Raw genomic sequence first — 14,825 nt, forward strand, 5'->3', positions numbered from 1 at the left:
CTTCCTGTGATTCATACTGTATCCTGCGAGGGCGATACGGGATCAGTGGTAGCCAGCAGGCAAGCCGAGGAAGTTATCTCCTCAGTTATCTCCTCGCTCTGTCTAATGATCGATCATCTCACCAGATGAGCTTAAGAGTCTGCAACACTTCACTTGTTTACCAGAGGAGCAAACCTGAGGCATCCCGGTGGACGTGACCTGCAAAGAAAGACTTGTTTTGCAGACCGACACATGTTGTACTTGCGAGAAAGAGTTCAAGAGCCACGTTTCAAAAGAAAAAAAAAAAAAAAAAAGTTTGACATTGTTGTCTTTGTAGTGCGATTGCGGTTCTATTTGTGTGGCGGTGTCGCTCCAGCGGACACTTAACCGCCTTATCACACCATGACAAAAGGAGATTTCTCTGCAGAAGTCTGGGCACCACAGATACAGGCGCCTTACCGTCCACAATTGCTTCGCTACTACCGTGCAAACACTGTATTGCGGAGAAAGTGAGTGCTAATCTGCGCGTGTCAGCCCAAGAAGAGGCGTGCGCTGAGTGTTTGGTAAAACAGTCACATAGCGCACATCTGCTCCCACTGCACGCCACGCATTCTTCACCCAAGGTAAAAAAAAAAAAAAAAAAAACCCTAAGAAAACACACCGCAAAACAAAGCGCGCAGTGAGCGAGGTGTTTAAGTTCATCAAACCAGAGACTGTGGTGCAGCCGGTGAGGTGTTAAAAGGCCAGGCGAGGGTCAAGAGCCCAACCCATGGCATTCTCTGCCGCGACACATCCCAACACACTGCCACCATATGTCCTGGTTTTCACAGTCAATGAGCCAGCCCACCCTGTGTGACAAAGACCTATTCACACCCGGTCGACTCTGAGGAAATCTGCAATGCCATGGTATGATTAGGACAGAATGCAACACTAGTCCAGCCAGTGGCCGTTAGAGGAAAAACAATGGGCTGGAACGAACAGAGAAATAAAAGGAGTATGGAGGGAGAAGGGTTACGCAGACAAAGAACTTCATAAGGCACTTTGAGTGGATAAACGTAAGCATGATCTTGCCCTCAGCTTGCCACAGCTCCGCCGCTTGCCTCCATCAGAGGCCCCCCTGAGACTCTGCCTCCGTCACTCACAGCTCTCTTAATAAGGCCAGCAGCAGTAAATGGCAGGAAAAATATGCGGGAATGAAAGATCCGTCTCTCATGTTTGCCGCTTTGAGGTTGTGTTTCCGGGTGCCAGGGGAAGGTGGTGGAAAAAAAACTTTATAGAGAAATGCTGCATCTTAATGGAAACAATAAACCCATCCGCTTATAAAATAATATTTTGTGTCCCATATCCTGTTGTGTAGCAACTCTGGGGACGTCTGGCAGACTTGGAAAAAAAAGAAGAAAACTCCCACCTCCACTAAGCTAAAGGTACAGAAGAAACCCATGCCAAAGAATAAAGTGTGCGGAGCTCCTGGGGGAGTGATATATCACGCGTATATTCTTTCACTGCAGCGATTAATATCGAGGAAAAAAAGGTCAAACTTGACTTGAAACGGTTCAGTATATCACAGTTACATTTGGAGCCTGCATTTCATACATCAATCCCTGCTGTGATGTCTCATCAGCGTGGTCACACAGGAGATACCCACGCTGCAGATTATCAAAGATTGATGGGCTGTCCTACTTAAAGACAGAGGAGGAGAGATGACTGGTTATCACCGGGGGGGAACTTCGTGTTGCCCTCAGCCCTTTCGGAGATGTCGATTGTGGGTTCACGTGACCTTTCGGGGCCAAATGCAAACATCATCAGCGGATCAGGGAAATGTTATTCCAGGCTCCGCGACTGCAGAACCCTAAGACGTGACCCCGGCATGTGTAAGTGTCTTGCAAATGCAGCATTTTGAGGTCAGTGCTCTCACACGAGACGGTGCCAGCTGACTCAGGAAGCTCAAGACGAGGCCTGACCCTCCGTCTCCTCCCATCCACCTTCTCCTCTTCGCAAGAAGACAAAACAAGCAGACAGAACAAACAGACAGATTAGCATAAATCCTTTCTCTTCCCTCTCACCTAACCATCTCTTATATCCACTGCTCACTGTCATCCCACTCATTTCTTGTTCAGAGTGCTTGCTTAATAATTAATTGATTAATTAGTTCGCTCATTAATCATTTATTCATTAATCACGGCCTGATTTTTCTAGAGGAAGCGGTGCAATCTGAAAAAAACCCTGACTTCACATTCCACTCTAATTATGCTCCTTTACTAATCAACGCTTAAGAAATGGAGTTTCAGGAAATTAGTTTTCCCCTTCCTTTCTTTTTTTTTTTTTTTTTTTTTGCAGCACAAAGCAGGATGTATCGGGGTCGGCAGGTAACGCTTTTCCCTCCTTTTTCTTGCGTTCTCGAAAGCTCTTAGTCATCAGTAATTTTAGAGGAATGTTTCGAGTTTCAGGCAATCTGATGAGCGGAATATAATTCTGGTGTTAAATAAAAGCCTCTGCACCTCTAGATAGAAAAAAAAAAGAAACAACTTGAATTCTAGTCACAGACTTACCACAGACCTTGATTAATAAGTAGTAATTTGAAAGCTGTTTTTAAGAACGGAGAGGTGGCAGCATTGTGTTATTGTTTTCACTGGACCCAAGGCTCTCCTGGGAGAGGAGGTGATTTGTTTAATCGCCAGGAGTTATGTTCTCTGGACACAGCGATGGGGCGATAGGATGGCTCGGAAATACGCTCGGCAATGTGGAGAGCGCGCGCGAGAAGGAGAGTGGGGAGAAACATTGGAACTGTTTTAATTAGGAGTGTTTGTGGGCTTTGTGTTCCTGCTGGATGCAGAGTTCACAACACAGCTCAGCTGCTTTCTCTGAAGAGGCTCTTGTCAGCTGCCGACAAAAAAAGAATTATGCATCAAATTAAAGGGAGCTCCAGTGAAATGGAGGCAAGTCGGGCATTAACCTCTAAGCTTTAAAAAGCACACATATTAAGCAACACTAATGAGACTCTCATTGAGCGTTGCTATGTTTTATATTCAGACACACACAAAAGCGCGGCTCTGACTTCAATGTGCCACTGCCGCTTCTGAATGAGGTGGTCCTCATATTCATCTCACCGGCAGCAAACAGTGCGCCAGTGAACAATGGCATAGATGGCCCTTTTACTCTTAATGAGATGCATACATTTACAGCATTACCACCCTCATTAAAAAATAATAATAATAAAGGGGAAAAAAGTATTAATTATGAAACGCGCAACTTCCAATCGTGAAGAGCCAAGGGGGTCTCCACTGGGCTCAATTAGGAAGAGCAGACCGCAAATCCCTTGACTAAATTAATTGATACCCCAGAGCATTAGGCCCAGAGTCCCAGTACAGAACCTATGCAGAGAATTCCTTTGTTTTCATTTCCACTGCCTTTTGGAAGAGGCAAGTGATGGAGGCAGTTTTAACATTATCTCTTCATTGTGTTGTGGATTTCTTTCCTGCACTTTATTCATATATTTGTGTGTTTTGTTTCGCTTGTCATGTCTGCGGCAGGGAATGTAAAGGCTTTTTCTTTCCTTCTTTCCTCCCCGTCCCATCTCTGAGCTGCCTCCCTGCCACATGTTGTGTACCGCCGCTGTTTTATCCACCGTGTCAGCTGCTATGCACACACTAAACCGGGGCTTTTGCAAACAGCACGAGAAGTTAATGATTTAAAAGCACAGTAAATTATACTGAAAGCTCTTCCATCCAAACAGTTGTGAAAGAGAAGGGAGGAGGAGGAGGAGGAGGAGGAGGAGGAGAGCCGGGGAGGGAAATTGGGATATAGAGACAGAAAGAAAAAGCAAGAGAATCAGAGAGAAGGAGGGGGGGCAGAAAAGGGCTGGAACTGTGACACAGATCCAGCCAGCAGCTGTCTTGCAGTGAAAACACCAGGGGGTAAGCAGGAACGAAATGACAAGACTAGCTCAATCAACATCTTGTCAACACCGCTAGCTGATGTGTACAGACAATTTCATACCGCCACCACTGACTCCCTCCCCTTTTCTCTCTCTCTCCCTCTCCCTCTCTCTCTCTCTTTTTTTTTTTTTTTTATATATGGCTTTTTATTTCCTGTCCTCCTGCCAGCCAGCCAGTCACTTGCTATCTGTCTGCGCGGAGTCAGCTCTCAGCTCTTTTCCTCTTGGCTTCAGAGTGGGAGGGGTGGGGAGTGAGGGGGGGCTGTTTAAAAGCTGTGCTAGAATTATACTCAGAGAGTTGCCTCTGCCCACTAGAAACCCCAAAGGTGCGGGACTACGGCGGGCGAGCGCGTGCATGTGAGTGGCAACGAACGGTGCAAGAATGAGCGTATTTATGGCACATCGTCGGGCACTGCAGCACGGTGACTGTGCACACCATTCATACGCGCTCGCACGCCGACTATGTCACATCAGCACTCTTGGCCGCCCCCCCTCCCACCCCCACCCCAACCACGAGCCTCCTCCTTTTTTCCCCCCTCCCTTCTCTTTCTCCTTATATGCATACCACTCTATTACACTATCCACTGCATCTGTTGTAGCAGCTACCCGGGGAGACACTCTGCCTTTGCTCGCCCATGCGATCAGCCCCGCTGCTGCCCTGATGTGTGCAGCGCCCTATTCCAGCAGAGAAAAACCTCATGGTGACAGTCCTGGAGACAGACTGATTACAGCATTCCATCAATCCCCACTCAGGCTCGCTCCTTTGCGAGTGGAAGCTGACAGGAGCCCACTTTTTCCATTTTTGCCGTACCTCAGTTTTTCTGGTCCTCTCTAACATATAGTGGTGCTTTCTTTCTGTTGTTCTCCCTACCCTGCTTTCTTGAGTGTTGTGTTGACAAGCTGACACAAACCCCTGTGATTTTCACACCGGGGATGCAGCGAGTGAGAGAAAGGGACAGGGGATACGGGGTAGGAGAGAGGAAGAGATGGGGAGAGAGGGAGAGTGCAAGGGAGAGTGTGGGGAGGGGTGACGGCTGACACAGAGTCTGGAAGAGCAGAGTGACGGCAGAAAGAGGCATGGAGAAAGCAAATCAACAATTAGTAACACCTTATATAACTCTGAAGGGGGCCCTGCGAGGCATTGATTCCAGGGAGCATGCCTCACTGGCAGTAGACGTATGAGCGATAACTAGAGGAATGAGAGGATGGGACTGGATCGGATGCAGGAATGGAAAAGAATGCCCCGGGTTGGAGAGGGGCATCAGCAGAGCAGCAGAAGAGGGTGGTGGTGATGGTCGAGGGTCGGGGGGGGGGGCTCGGTGGATGAGCGGGCGTACTCTCTAAAAAGGGCTGAAGTCTGAGCCAAGATTTTCACAATGGAATAAAGGCTGAAAGGGGAGGCTAGGAGGATTAAACTCCAGCAAAACAGCTCTTAAAAAGCTGTTAGACTGCAATTTGGGCACAAAAACGCAGAATGGGAGTAAAGATAGTGAAAGTAGGTGGGTGGGAGTGCAGCTGGAATGCATCGTGGGAGAGAACGGATTGGAGAGGGCGCCGGGATGCATTAAGATACGCTCGGCCATCTGCAGAGGCGCAAGCTGAAGCTGTTTGCAGTGGTCCAAGTTTTTTAAAAAAAAAAACAACACACACACAAATACAACAGTGGTGCTCACACACATAGTGTGCATGTGTTGGGGCCCATGTTGCCACAAGCTGGTGGGTGGTATTCGTTGTTAGCCCCCCTCCAAGCCCTTAGAAGTTCTGGAGGAGTCATGGTAATGAGCTTTGTAGCCAGATCAAACATGAGATGGGTGCAGAGTCCCCTTTGGGACGTACTCTTTGGTTCAACTACTGCTCGGCACCACTGTCTGTTTGGATGCACGCACAAGCGCGCACACACAGGAAAAGGAAGACAAAAGAGCCCGACTCCAAACAAAGGGATAATAATTCCATACAGAGAGAAATGGAGCTCCCATTTTCCAGCCCGATTTAGAAGCCTTATCTAGACAAGGCACAATGGATGGCATTTGGGGAAAGGGGTTGTTTATTCCAAGCTTGACACTTTTTTGCCAATTGCCTTGTTTTCTGCACACATTGTGTGTGTGTGTGTGTGTGTGTGTGTCTGTTTTCCCTCCTCGTTTTCTTCTCTTCTGCTCTTATTGTGGAAAACTCACGCCGGCTGGGCTCAGGATTCTGCCTTCACTGTGGGGGCAAAATAAATAAATAAGTAAAATAAATAAAAATGCAAGTAGATGTTGGGTTCTATTTTTTAACATCTTGAATTATTAGTGCACGGAGCAAATTGTCCAGTCAAGTTGAGAGCACTTATATTTATAGACCCCACAGGACTGGATGTTGCACTCTTCGCACTGGATGGGAATGAGGACATTGAATGAAATCAGGACTAAAATAGGAGCCGCTCTGCGAACGCAGCTCCTCTCGACGGCATATGCAGTTGAGTGTCATTGTAGAACACGGGGAAAAATGAACAGAGTGCCGTCTGTTTCATTTGAAGGACCCGCCCGGGTTAAATGGACTTACGGGTCGGGATGCAGTTATTTTTATTACTACGTGATGGCGTATCTGATTATGACTGAGCTGACTTGGTGGTAAATGCACTGCGCCGTATTAGATCCACATTTTATCTAAAGGTCGGCTGCATTGCCATTATCTTCCCCAGTCTTTAGCATCATGGCCGGTGCTTACACATACACATATTCAGTACACACACACACACACACACACAGAGGATGACTCCTTCAATCTCTTCTATCAAGGCAGATGTCCAGTGGTGGACGGATCATTGCTGACATCTGTCCATCTCCTCCTGATCCCTCCCGATGTGGATGTATCCCTATCAGTCCAGAGGAAGGAGGGAGAGCACAGGCAGTTCCAGGGTCAACGCAAAAGCCCTTTAATAGGTTTTCGTCCAAGTCTGAGAAGCTGTTTTGCATTTAACTCCAGCCATGTGACGGAAAGAGCAAAGTCACTGTGTCAGAGTAACTGCTAAATGTGCCCTCCAGTGCTTGACAAGTCGCTTTTCCCTATTAACACTGCCCCATCCTCCACGCTCATTCACACATTAAGATGCATCCACGTACACACGCCGACATAAACATACACGGCGCACTTTCAGACAGGCGGGCAAGCACACACTGAGCGCGCACAGTCAGGCAGAAACGCACTCGCACATAAACTTAGCCCCATGTGCATCCAGTGGCGTGAAATGATATTCCATTTTGAGAAATCCGGATTAAAATGTATCAGGCCAAATGTGTTTTGACCTTGTTACTGGGGATGGAAAAGCACGCGCGCGCCCAAGCATGCGCGCGCACGCACGCACGCACGCATACATGCACAGAGAAAGGTGGGAATCGCAGTAAACGTTTCGTGTTTTTTTGCGGTGGGGACTCGCAAATCAAAATTTCAACTGCATTTAATGTAACGTCAAGCACGTTGCATGCGGCCCAGCTAATCTGCTCAGGCGCATGTTTACCTGCACACAATTCAAAATAAACTAACGGGAATGGCGTGATTTCATGGGGATTGGAGTCTTTCTTCGCGAAATGTGATTCAGCCGCAGCCAATAGACAAGCTTCTCATTTTTATTCGCAGACAACAACAAAAAAAGAAAAAAGAAAACGCGAAAAACTACGAGGCGCGCTTGTGTGCGCGGGAATAAGTGACACCGTAGCACACCGAGAACAGCCTCCTCCGCACCCACAGCTCCCCTACTTCTCCTGACTGCTTCTCCTCCGGTGTCTCTTTTGTCTGGTCCCGTTCCTCCCTCTCTCCCCATCAGAAATGTATTCATGTAATTAAGCTGCTAATACACCGTCAAAGAATTGTCTAATTCAGCAAGGAGGAATTAAAGGAATCTGGCATGAGTCATTAGCCAGTCGAGATGTTCTGTTGAGCATTTTCAATAAGGGATCTGCAGAGCAATGAATCACTCATATGGCGTGAAGACATTCTCTACAGTACGCGCTCCCTGCTCTATATTTGTACGGCTGCATACGTGCGCCTGGCGTTAATTGCTGTTTGTGAGCATGAGAAATCGCATGTGGGTGAAGTAAAGAGAAACAATTCAATGCATATAATCCATCTAAACAATCAGCCAATGCAGTGAATTATTACCCATTGTAAACATTTAGATACTCTGGGCAAGACACTTAATTGCAATCAATGTTTGCTGTGTTGCAAGCACAAAGAGGAAAATCCACAACTCGCTGTGCAGCCGGCCAAATACGGAAACGCTCATAAACGCAGAATGTTTGGGACAGGCAGGCTGACAGTAAAAACAGCAGTTTTTTTTTTTTTTTTAGGAGGTATGACGGGGGAACGCCAGCCTCGCTGAACGCCTAATAGCCCGAGCTCGAAGACGTTTCACTTCTCATCGACGCTCTCAAATTGGCCTCTTTTGATCCGCGCTGCGTGACACGCATACAGCGTACCTGCTCGCACCCGCAGCTCGATCGGCTTTCAGGGCCCCCTTTGGTAAAAAAAAATTATGTACGGGGGAGACAGTGCCGGGGAGCGGGCGTGTATTGTTCTGTGATCTTTTTCGTTTCTGCTCAACAATCTCCACAAATCTATTAACACGTATTTGGGCCCAGATGGAGAGTCGGTGACAGTGATGGGCACACGTGCAAATGGATTTTGAGGCGGCTGTTGAGGACCGCGACGGCCCGAGCGGTGGAGGAGGACGCACGTTCCTGGCCTCAGTTGTGCCGTTGGGTGACGGGAGGTGAGGGAGGCGAGGGGGGTGAGCGGGGTGAGGTTGGGTCCACGGTGCACCCTCAGATGAAGTGGATAATTGAGTGCGGAATAAACACTGCCAGCAACCTCGGAAGCCCCCCCTTTGGAAGAGGACAAAAAAAATAATAGAGAGAATGGAGTGAGAAAGAGGGGGGAGAAGAGAAAAGGGGAGAGAGAGAGAGAAAATCCCAGCTACCCTCTGGGGGGGGAAAGCTGCTATTGAAAAGCTATTAAACTTGCATTTAGCAGGATTGATTGGAAATGAAGAGGCCTATTAAAAGAGAGGGACAAGGGGACAATAGCGCGTCTCTGGCCGCCGTATGTTGCCCTCCTTTCAGTGGCTTTCTTTTCAAGGGGGTGGGGGGTGGGGGTGGGCAACCCTGTCTGTTTAAGCGCTCCCACCAAGAGAAGCAGTTGAGGCGGGGGGGGGGCTTAGCGGTGCCTGAATAGAACCCTCTTTATCTTCCGCTGTCCCCCTTCCCATCCATTCTCCACCGAGCAACAAAGGCAGGAGAATGAGGGAAGGTTTTTAAGTCCCCTTCCCAACTCACACAGACACTCTACTTAGATAACCAACCAACTGCCTCCTCCCACCTTCCCCTGCGGATTAGTTACCTCTGGAGTGTTGCCATCTTCCCCTGCCAGTTAGGTTTGTAATACGCAATCTTAAGTATAGTGGCACAAACAGTTGGAGCCGAGAATCCGTATTCATGCTGTGTTCCTGTGTGCGTGCGAAGGCAAGCCAGCCAATCCGGAGGGGCCGCGTGCGCCTTACTTAAACACAGCAGCGAAGCGGCGGCAGGTGTCTCCACTGACTTTCAGCAGGCTCAAACGGATGGGTCCCCCGGGAACTTTAATGGAGTTCTGATTGTTTAACATCCATTTTTACAAAAAGCACATTGAAAGAGTGGCAGATTTTTCTCTCTCAAGGAGTGTGTTTGCTTCATGTCAGTGAGCATATAAGCATATGGCCTTGGGAAAGAGTTAAATAAGTTATGAGCCACAGCTGACTCTCCCTCTTAGAAGGCACATTTATAAGGGGGGAAATATTTTCACACACATCAGCCTCGTCCATTCTCACAGCGGGCCGGCCGGGTTCGCGTCTGCAGTTTTTCATGCTTTTGTTTGTGTTGTTTTTTTCTTTGTTGTTTCGTTTTTTTTTCACACCCATTACAGCGAAATTTTTCTCTTTCTGCAACTCTGCAGAAATGCCCCGCGATGACGTTCTCTGAAGTGCATACCCCGTGTGTGTTTATTACATGTGCTGTGTTGTGAATTTACAGTATCACCGTTGCAAAAGTGTCACACGTAAGAGAGGTGTTATTCAGACTGTCCCTTTTCTTTTTTTTCTCTTTTCTTTCCAGCAGCCACCCAAGCGGCCTACTTCTCCCAGCAGCCCCAGGACCAGGTGGTTGTATCCGGTCAGTCGGTGACTCTGCCTTGCGTCATTGTGAGTTACAGAGGAATGGTACAGTGGACCAAAGACGGCCTGGCACTCGGAGGAGAGAGAGATCTGCCAGGTACTACTACCGCTTCCTCCCACCGCCCCACTCCTCCTCCTCCTCCTCCTCCTCCTCCTCCTCCTCCTCCTCCTCTTCTTTTTTTTTTCCTACCGCCCTCTCTGTGTTTATTGCTCTCTCTGTCTCTGTCTGTCTCTGTCTGTCTTACTGCGATCAATGCCAGGTCTCATTAGAAATCAAGTCTCTCTCTGTCAACCGTTGGGGTTTTTACACAAATGAATGGTGAGCGAACAATGTACTTCAGACAGGTCGTCTAGCGCTGCACACACCAAACTTTAATTTGTTGTTTAGCATTTTAAGAGTCTTGTAGGAAGGTGGATAATCAATTGGCTTTTGTCACGCGCTGACATTTAAATGTGTGGCAGACTAGAGAGAAGGTGGAGAGGCTTCCTCTTGACCTTAGCCACCCCGTCTTTATTGTGTCTGTGTTTAAAGGACAGCCTCCTCACGCAGCAGCCTCCTCATGTGTTGCATTTCTAGCCACCGACACGGCGGCCCCACATCTGGCCCCGCAAGGTTCCGCTAGCTTTCATTTGTTTCTTAAAGAGCCTCGCCGCGTTTCTTTTGCCTCTTTTCCCCCGGAAACAAGCCTGTTCATTTTATAGTCATTTCATTGTGTATTTGTCTTTTTGTTGGTTTTGTTTCTCTCTGACTGTATTCTCTGTGCTGGCTCCATGCAGGCTGGACGCGCTATTCCTTAATGGGCGACCCGCTATCAGGCGAGCACAGCTTGCTGATCGATTCAGCAGAGTTGGCGGATGACGCGGTGTATGAGTGTCAGGCTACACAGGCGGGACTGCGCTCCCACCGTGCCAAGCTCACTGTACTAGGTAAGAGGCACAGCTCACGCATCATCCTCACAGCTAGCCCCAGTGCCGAGGGCTGCAGGCTTGCAGGGCTTGGGAAGAAATCTTCATTGCCGAAAACAAAAGCACGTAGGCAAACAACACATGTAAAACGTGCAAAAATGCTCACGAGGAAAACTTACCAAGGGCAAAAATACATTAAAGGGCTCTGCCATCATTTGCAATTCATAGCGTAATTTCTTATCGCTCGTAGATAACATTTTTGGAAATCTAGTTTCTTGGTGAGGAACGCGACTCAAAGGCAAAATTTGAAGCAGGCACGACTCAGCCATGATATTCATCGAGAGAGAGAAAAAAAAACATACCCTCAGTCGCGATAATCAACACTATGGACTTCCAGGGTAATGTGATTGCTGCAGTCACAAATGACTTGCGTAGTCACTTGAAGTCAAGGTCTGCACAGTTAGCACATTTTACAGTGAGCCACAACATTTGTCAACCGCAAGGCGTTTTTTACATTAACGTGATGTGAGTGATCTACTTCCACACGCAGACGTTCATAGGTTGGGGTGGGGTGGGGTGGGGTTGAGGCTGGCAGGGAGGAGGAGGAGGAGGAGGAGGAGGACTCCGAGGTCTCATGGGAATCGGAATTGACAAGGCACTGCTGGCATCTGGTGGCTTTCACAGGAATATCATTCCATTAATTAGTCCCGTCAATTGTCCATAAAGTCCCTCCAGGCAAATAATATCGACAAGGAGGAGAAAACCCAGATACAGCAATTATACAGACACGAGGCTGTAGTGTATATTTCAACGTATTACAAACCTTTCCCACAGAGCCCGCCCTTGACTCTCTCTGTTGCCTTCAAGGTGCGTATTCTGAGTTCAGTGGGGCGGAGCGACGAATGGCGCGGGCACGGTTGCCATGAGAAGACAAACAGATTGAGATCACAAGCGTTACGTAGGAAGATTTCAACTGAATGAGCAGACTCGGAGACCCCACACATGTTCATCTACCCACCTTTCTGCGTCTAGTGTCACTGTCGGAGCTGCGCGGAGCGGTGCGGCCACCGCACGCCCATGCAGAGCCATGAAAATGCATGCGCGGGGGCAGACATGAAAGTTCCTAAAACTGCCACTTCTGCACTAAATGCACTCTGAAAGGCCGAGGCTGGTGGTCCATGAACATACATATGTGCATGTCATAAACATTTAAATGAAATCAGTGGCTCTGCTCAGGGGTCTGCAGTTGATGTTTTTGTGTGGACATAAGGAGGTGTGTGGAGGGGGTGGGGGGTCGGTTTCCGTACACGTGTACGTGCGTGCACGTGCCTGCACGTGTGTGTAAATCAATGTGGCCAGATGAGACCAAAGCAATCCTGCACAGTCAAAGGAGTCAACGGTGGGAGTGCAGTCAGGGGAATCGGCATGGAAATTAAAATCACCTAGCACTCGGATTCCATTAGTGTCCGTGCCGCGGCAGCGGAAGGACCTCTGACAATTCAGATACACAGAGTGAAATTGGTTCGGTGGAGGGTGCGAGAAAGGCCAGCACAAACCCCATGTTTACTCCTTCTCTTATTGGATGGGGAGATAGACGCCTTCATCAGGGTTGGCACGCTTGGCTTGCCAGTGGTGCGTGCGAAACCATGCAAATAAATGAACAAATAAGCAATTCAGTTGAAACATCGCTCTGCAACAGTAAGAGCAAATAGAGCAATAATGCTGGTCCCAAGAAAGGAAATAAATAAGGTTGAGTGTGTTTTCTTTTCCAAATGACAACTGTTCTTGGTATTTTCTCCTGTCTGAAACTACATCTTGTTAAACAGACACTTGGCAATAAGATATTATTATATACCGTATTGATGTGGAGCTAAGAGCAACAGCTCAATATCAGTATTATTTCTTTCTGGCTCTAGGCTCGCCTGGAGCTGTAATGACTCTTTCTGTTTTTGAGCGGCATGTGCGTTCTCCTTTACAGTTCCTCCCTCTGACCCCGTGGTGGAAGGCGGCCCCGTCGTGCGTCTCAAGGCCCACACACCGCACAACCTCACCTGCAGAGCCTCGGGAGCCAAGCCCGCTGCTGAGATCACCTGGTACAGAGACGGAGAGGTCATGGAGACTGCAATATATTCCAAGGTACGGCGAGAAGTGATCTATGCCCGGCATTATCGTTCAATCAGCAACACCCACATGGTATTACAGGATGTAACAGCGGGCAGAAATGAGTGCAAAGATATTCAAAACAGAAATATTTTCTCTTGGGATATAATACTCCATCTCCTTTTCATCCGCGTCTCTCTTTTTATTTTTCATGTTATCTCAGTTTTTTTTTTCCCCGTTGCCGTCCCTTTCTCGTGAGATTTGTTCGTTCACACACTGCAGCAGTCCCCCTCCCACTTCTTTTGATGCCTGACCCCCCGCCCCCCCCTCCTGCTCCACACACACACACTCCTACCACCCCACCTTCCCCTCCCCTGCACCCCCCTTCTCACTCTCTAACCCCCCTCCCTCCCCCCTTTGCTCGCTAATGCAGCGACACTACAGCATAACTGGAGCATGCCAAAGCTCAGACAGGCATGAGTGTTTCATACAGTAGAGTTTCTGCAGAGAAGAAATCACCCACAACAATGCAGAAGCACAATGGGGATGCGCCGGAGCGTAAGCCAGCCGCGGCTGAGAAAGTGTCACATTTTTCATGCTCCCTGACCACGCTAAACGACGCTAAACGCCACATTTAAGGAGGCGAGCGCCTGCAGTGAGCGGGGAGGGAGCGGTATTGGCTGGAGAGGGAGGAGAGCATCTGAGATGCGAGGATTGTGGAGGGGAGGAGGAATGGAGGGGAGGGGGAATTATCACAGAGTTAACTGGTGAGGCGGCTTTGTCAAAGGCCCAGAGAATTTTCAGCGTCGGGGAGTGAGACTGGGGGTGGACAATGCTTTGTCCGAGCGAGGGGTGGTGACAGGGAGTGATGTGATTTGATCTAGCATAAAAATGCTTCTTGTGTGCCTGGCTGAGGAAGTGAAAGACCTGCTCCATTGATTTGGCCATCCGGGGGAAAAGCTTCTGGTTGTCCTTGCTCTTTTCCAAAGATGTGTGACACTCACCCAAAGCACACACACACACACACACACACACACACACACACACACACCTTAGCTATCACAATTTTATTTATTTATTTTTGGTGGATGAGGAAGAGAGGGGGAAAGTGAGAGCGCAGTGAGCCACATCCTCAGAATCTACACCTTTCCTCACTTAGGCGTATTGATTTCTGTGAGCAGTAAATAGATTTAAAAGATGATGACAAACAAGGAGCGCTGACGGGGAACACTCTCAGAAGTGTGGAAACAGCACAATATCCCCTGCCGCGCCATAAAATATATGATTTAGCTGCCACGCCGAGGAGCGGGATGGCAATTGTAATGCCTCACACGTGAAAAAAATAAAACCCGCAGTGTCACGGAGACATACCTAAATGGACAGACACTTGTTTTCCGTGACACGGAGCTGAATTTCATTTCTGTGTTGTCTTCCGTCTCCGTAGACGCTAATGGAGGATGGGAAGAGGGAGACGGCTGTTAGTATGCTTCCCATCACCCCGGAGGACAGTGACTCTGGACGCACCTACACCTGCAGGGTTCTTAACCCAGCTGCCCCTGCTGGGCGACAGACATCCATCACTATCAACGTGCAGCGTGAGTCCGGCACCAGTGTGCCTATAAAGACCTTTAAAATATCACGTTGTGGAAGAGCGTATGAACTGTTTTCTAAACTGCTAAATCAATGCCGTTGCAACGTTCATGCCGCCATCGTATATTCAGCGAT

General features: G+C 48.4%; 1 protein-coding gene across 3 annotated transcripts in view; it reads left to right on the forward strand.

Annotated features, from left to right (window-relative positions):
- kirrel3l (kirre like nephrin family adhesion molecule 3, like) overlaps positions 1-14,825 on the forward strand; it is a 33,332-nt gene that overhangs the window by 11,000 nt on the left and 7,507 nt on the right. For 2 of the 3 annotated variants that reach the window (XM_047598058.1, XM_047598061.1), the window contains exons 2-5: positions 10,036-10,191; positions 10,872-11,021; positions 12,979-13,136; positions 14,545-14,695. In XM_047598058.1, coding sequence (XP_047454014.1) covers positions 10,036-10,191; positions 10,872-11,021; positions 12,979-13,136; positions 14,545-14,695 — 615 coding nt within the window. The remainder of the gene's footprint in view (positions 1-10,035; positions 10,192-10,871; positions 11,022-12,978; positions 13,137-14,544; positions 14,696-14,825) is intronic. The other variant, XM_047598060.1, reaches the window with a different exon arrangement.

Source organism: Mugil cephalus, chromosome 11 (assembly GCF_022458985.1).
Source record: "Mugil cephalus isolate CIBA_MC_2020 chromosome 11, CIBA_Mcephalus_1.1, whole genome shotgun sequence".
Lineage (NCBI taxonomy): Eukaryota > Metazoa > Chordata > Actinopteri > Mugiliformes > Mugilidae > Mugil > Mugil cephalus.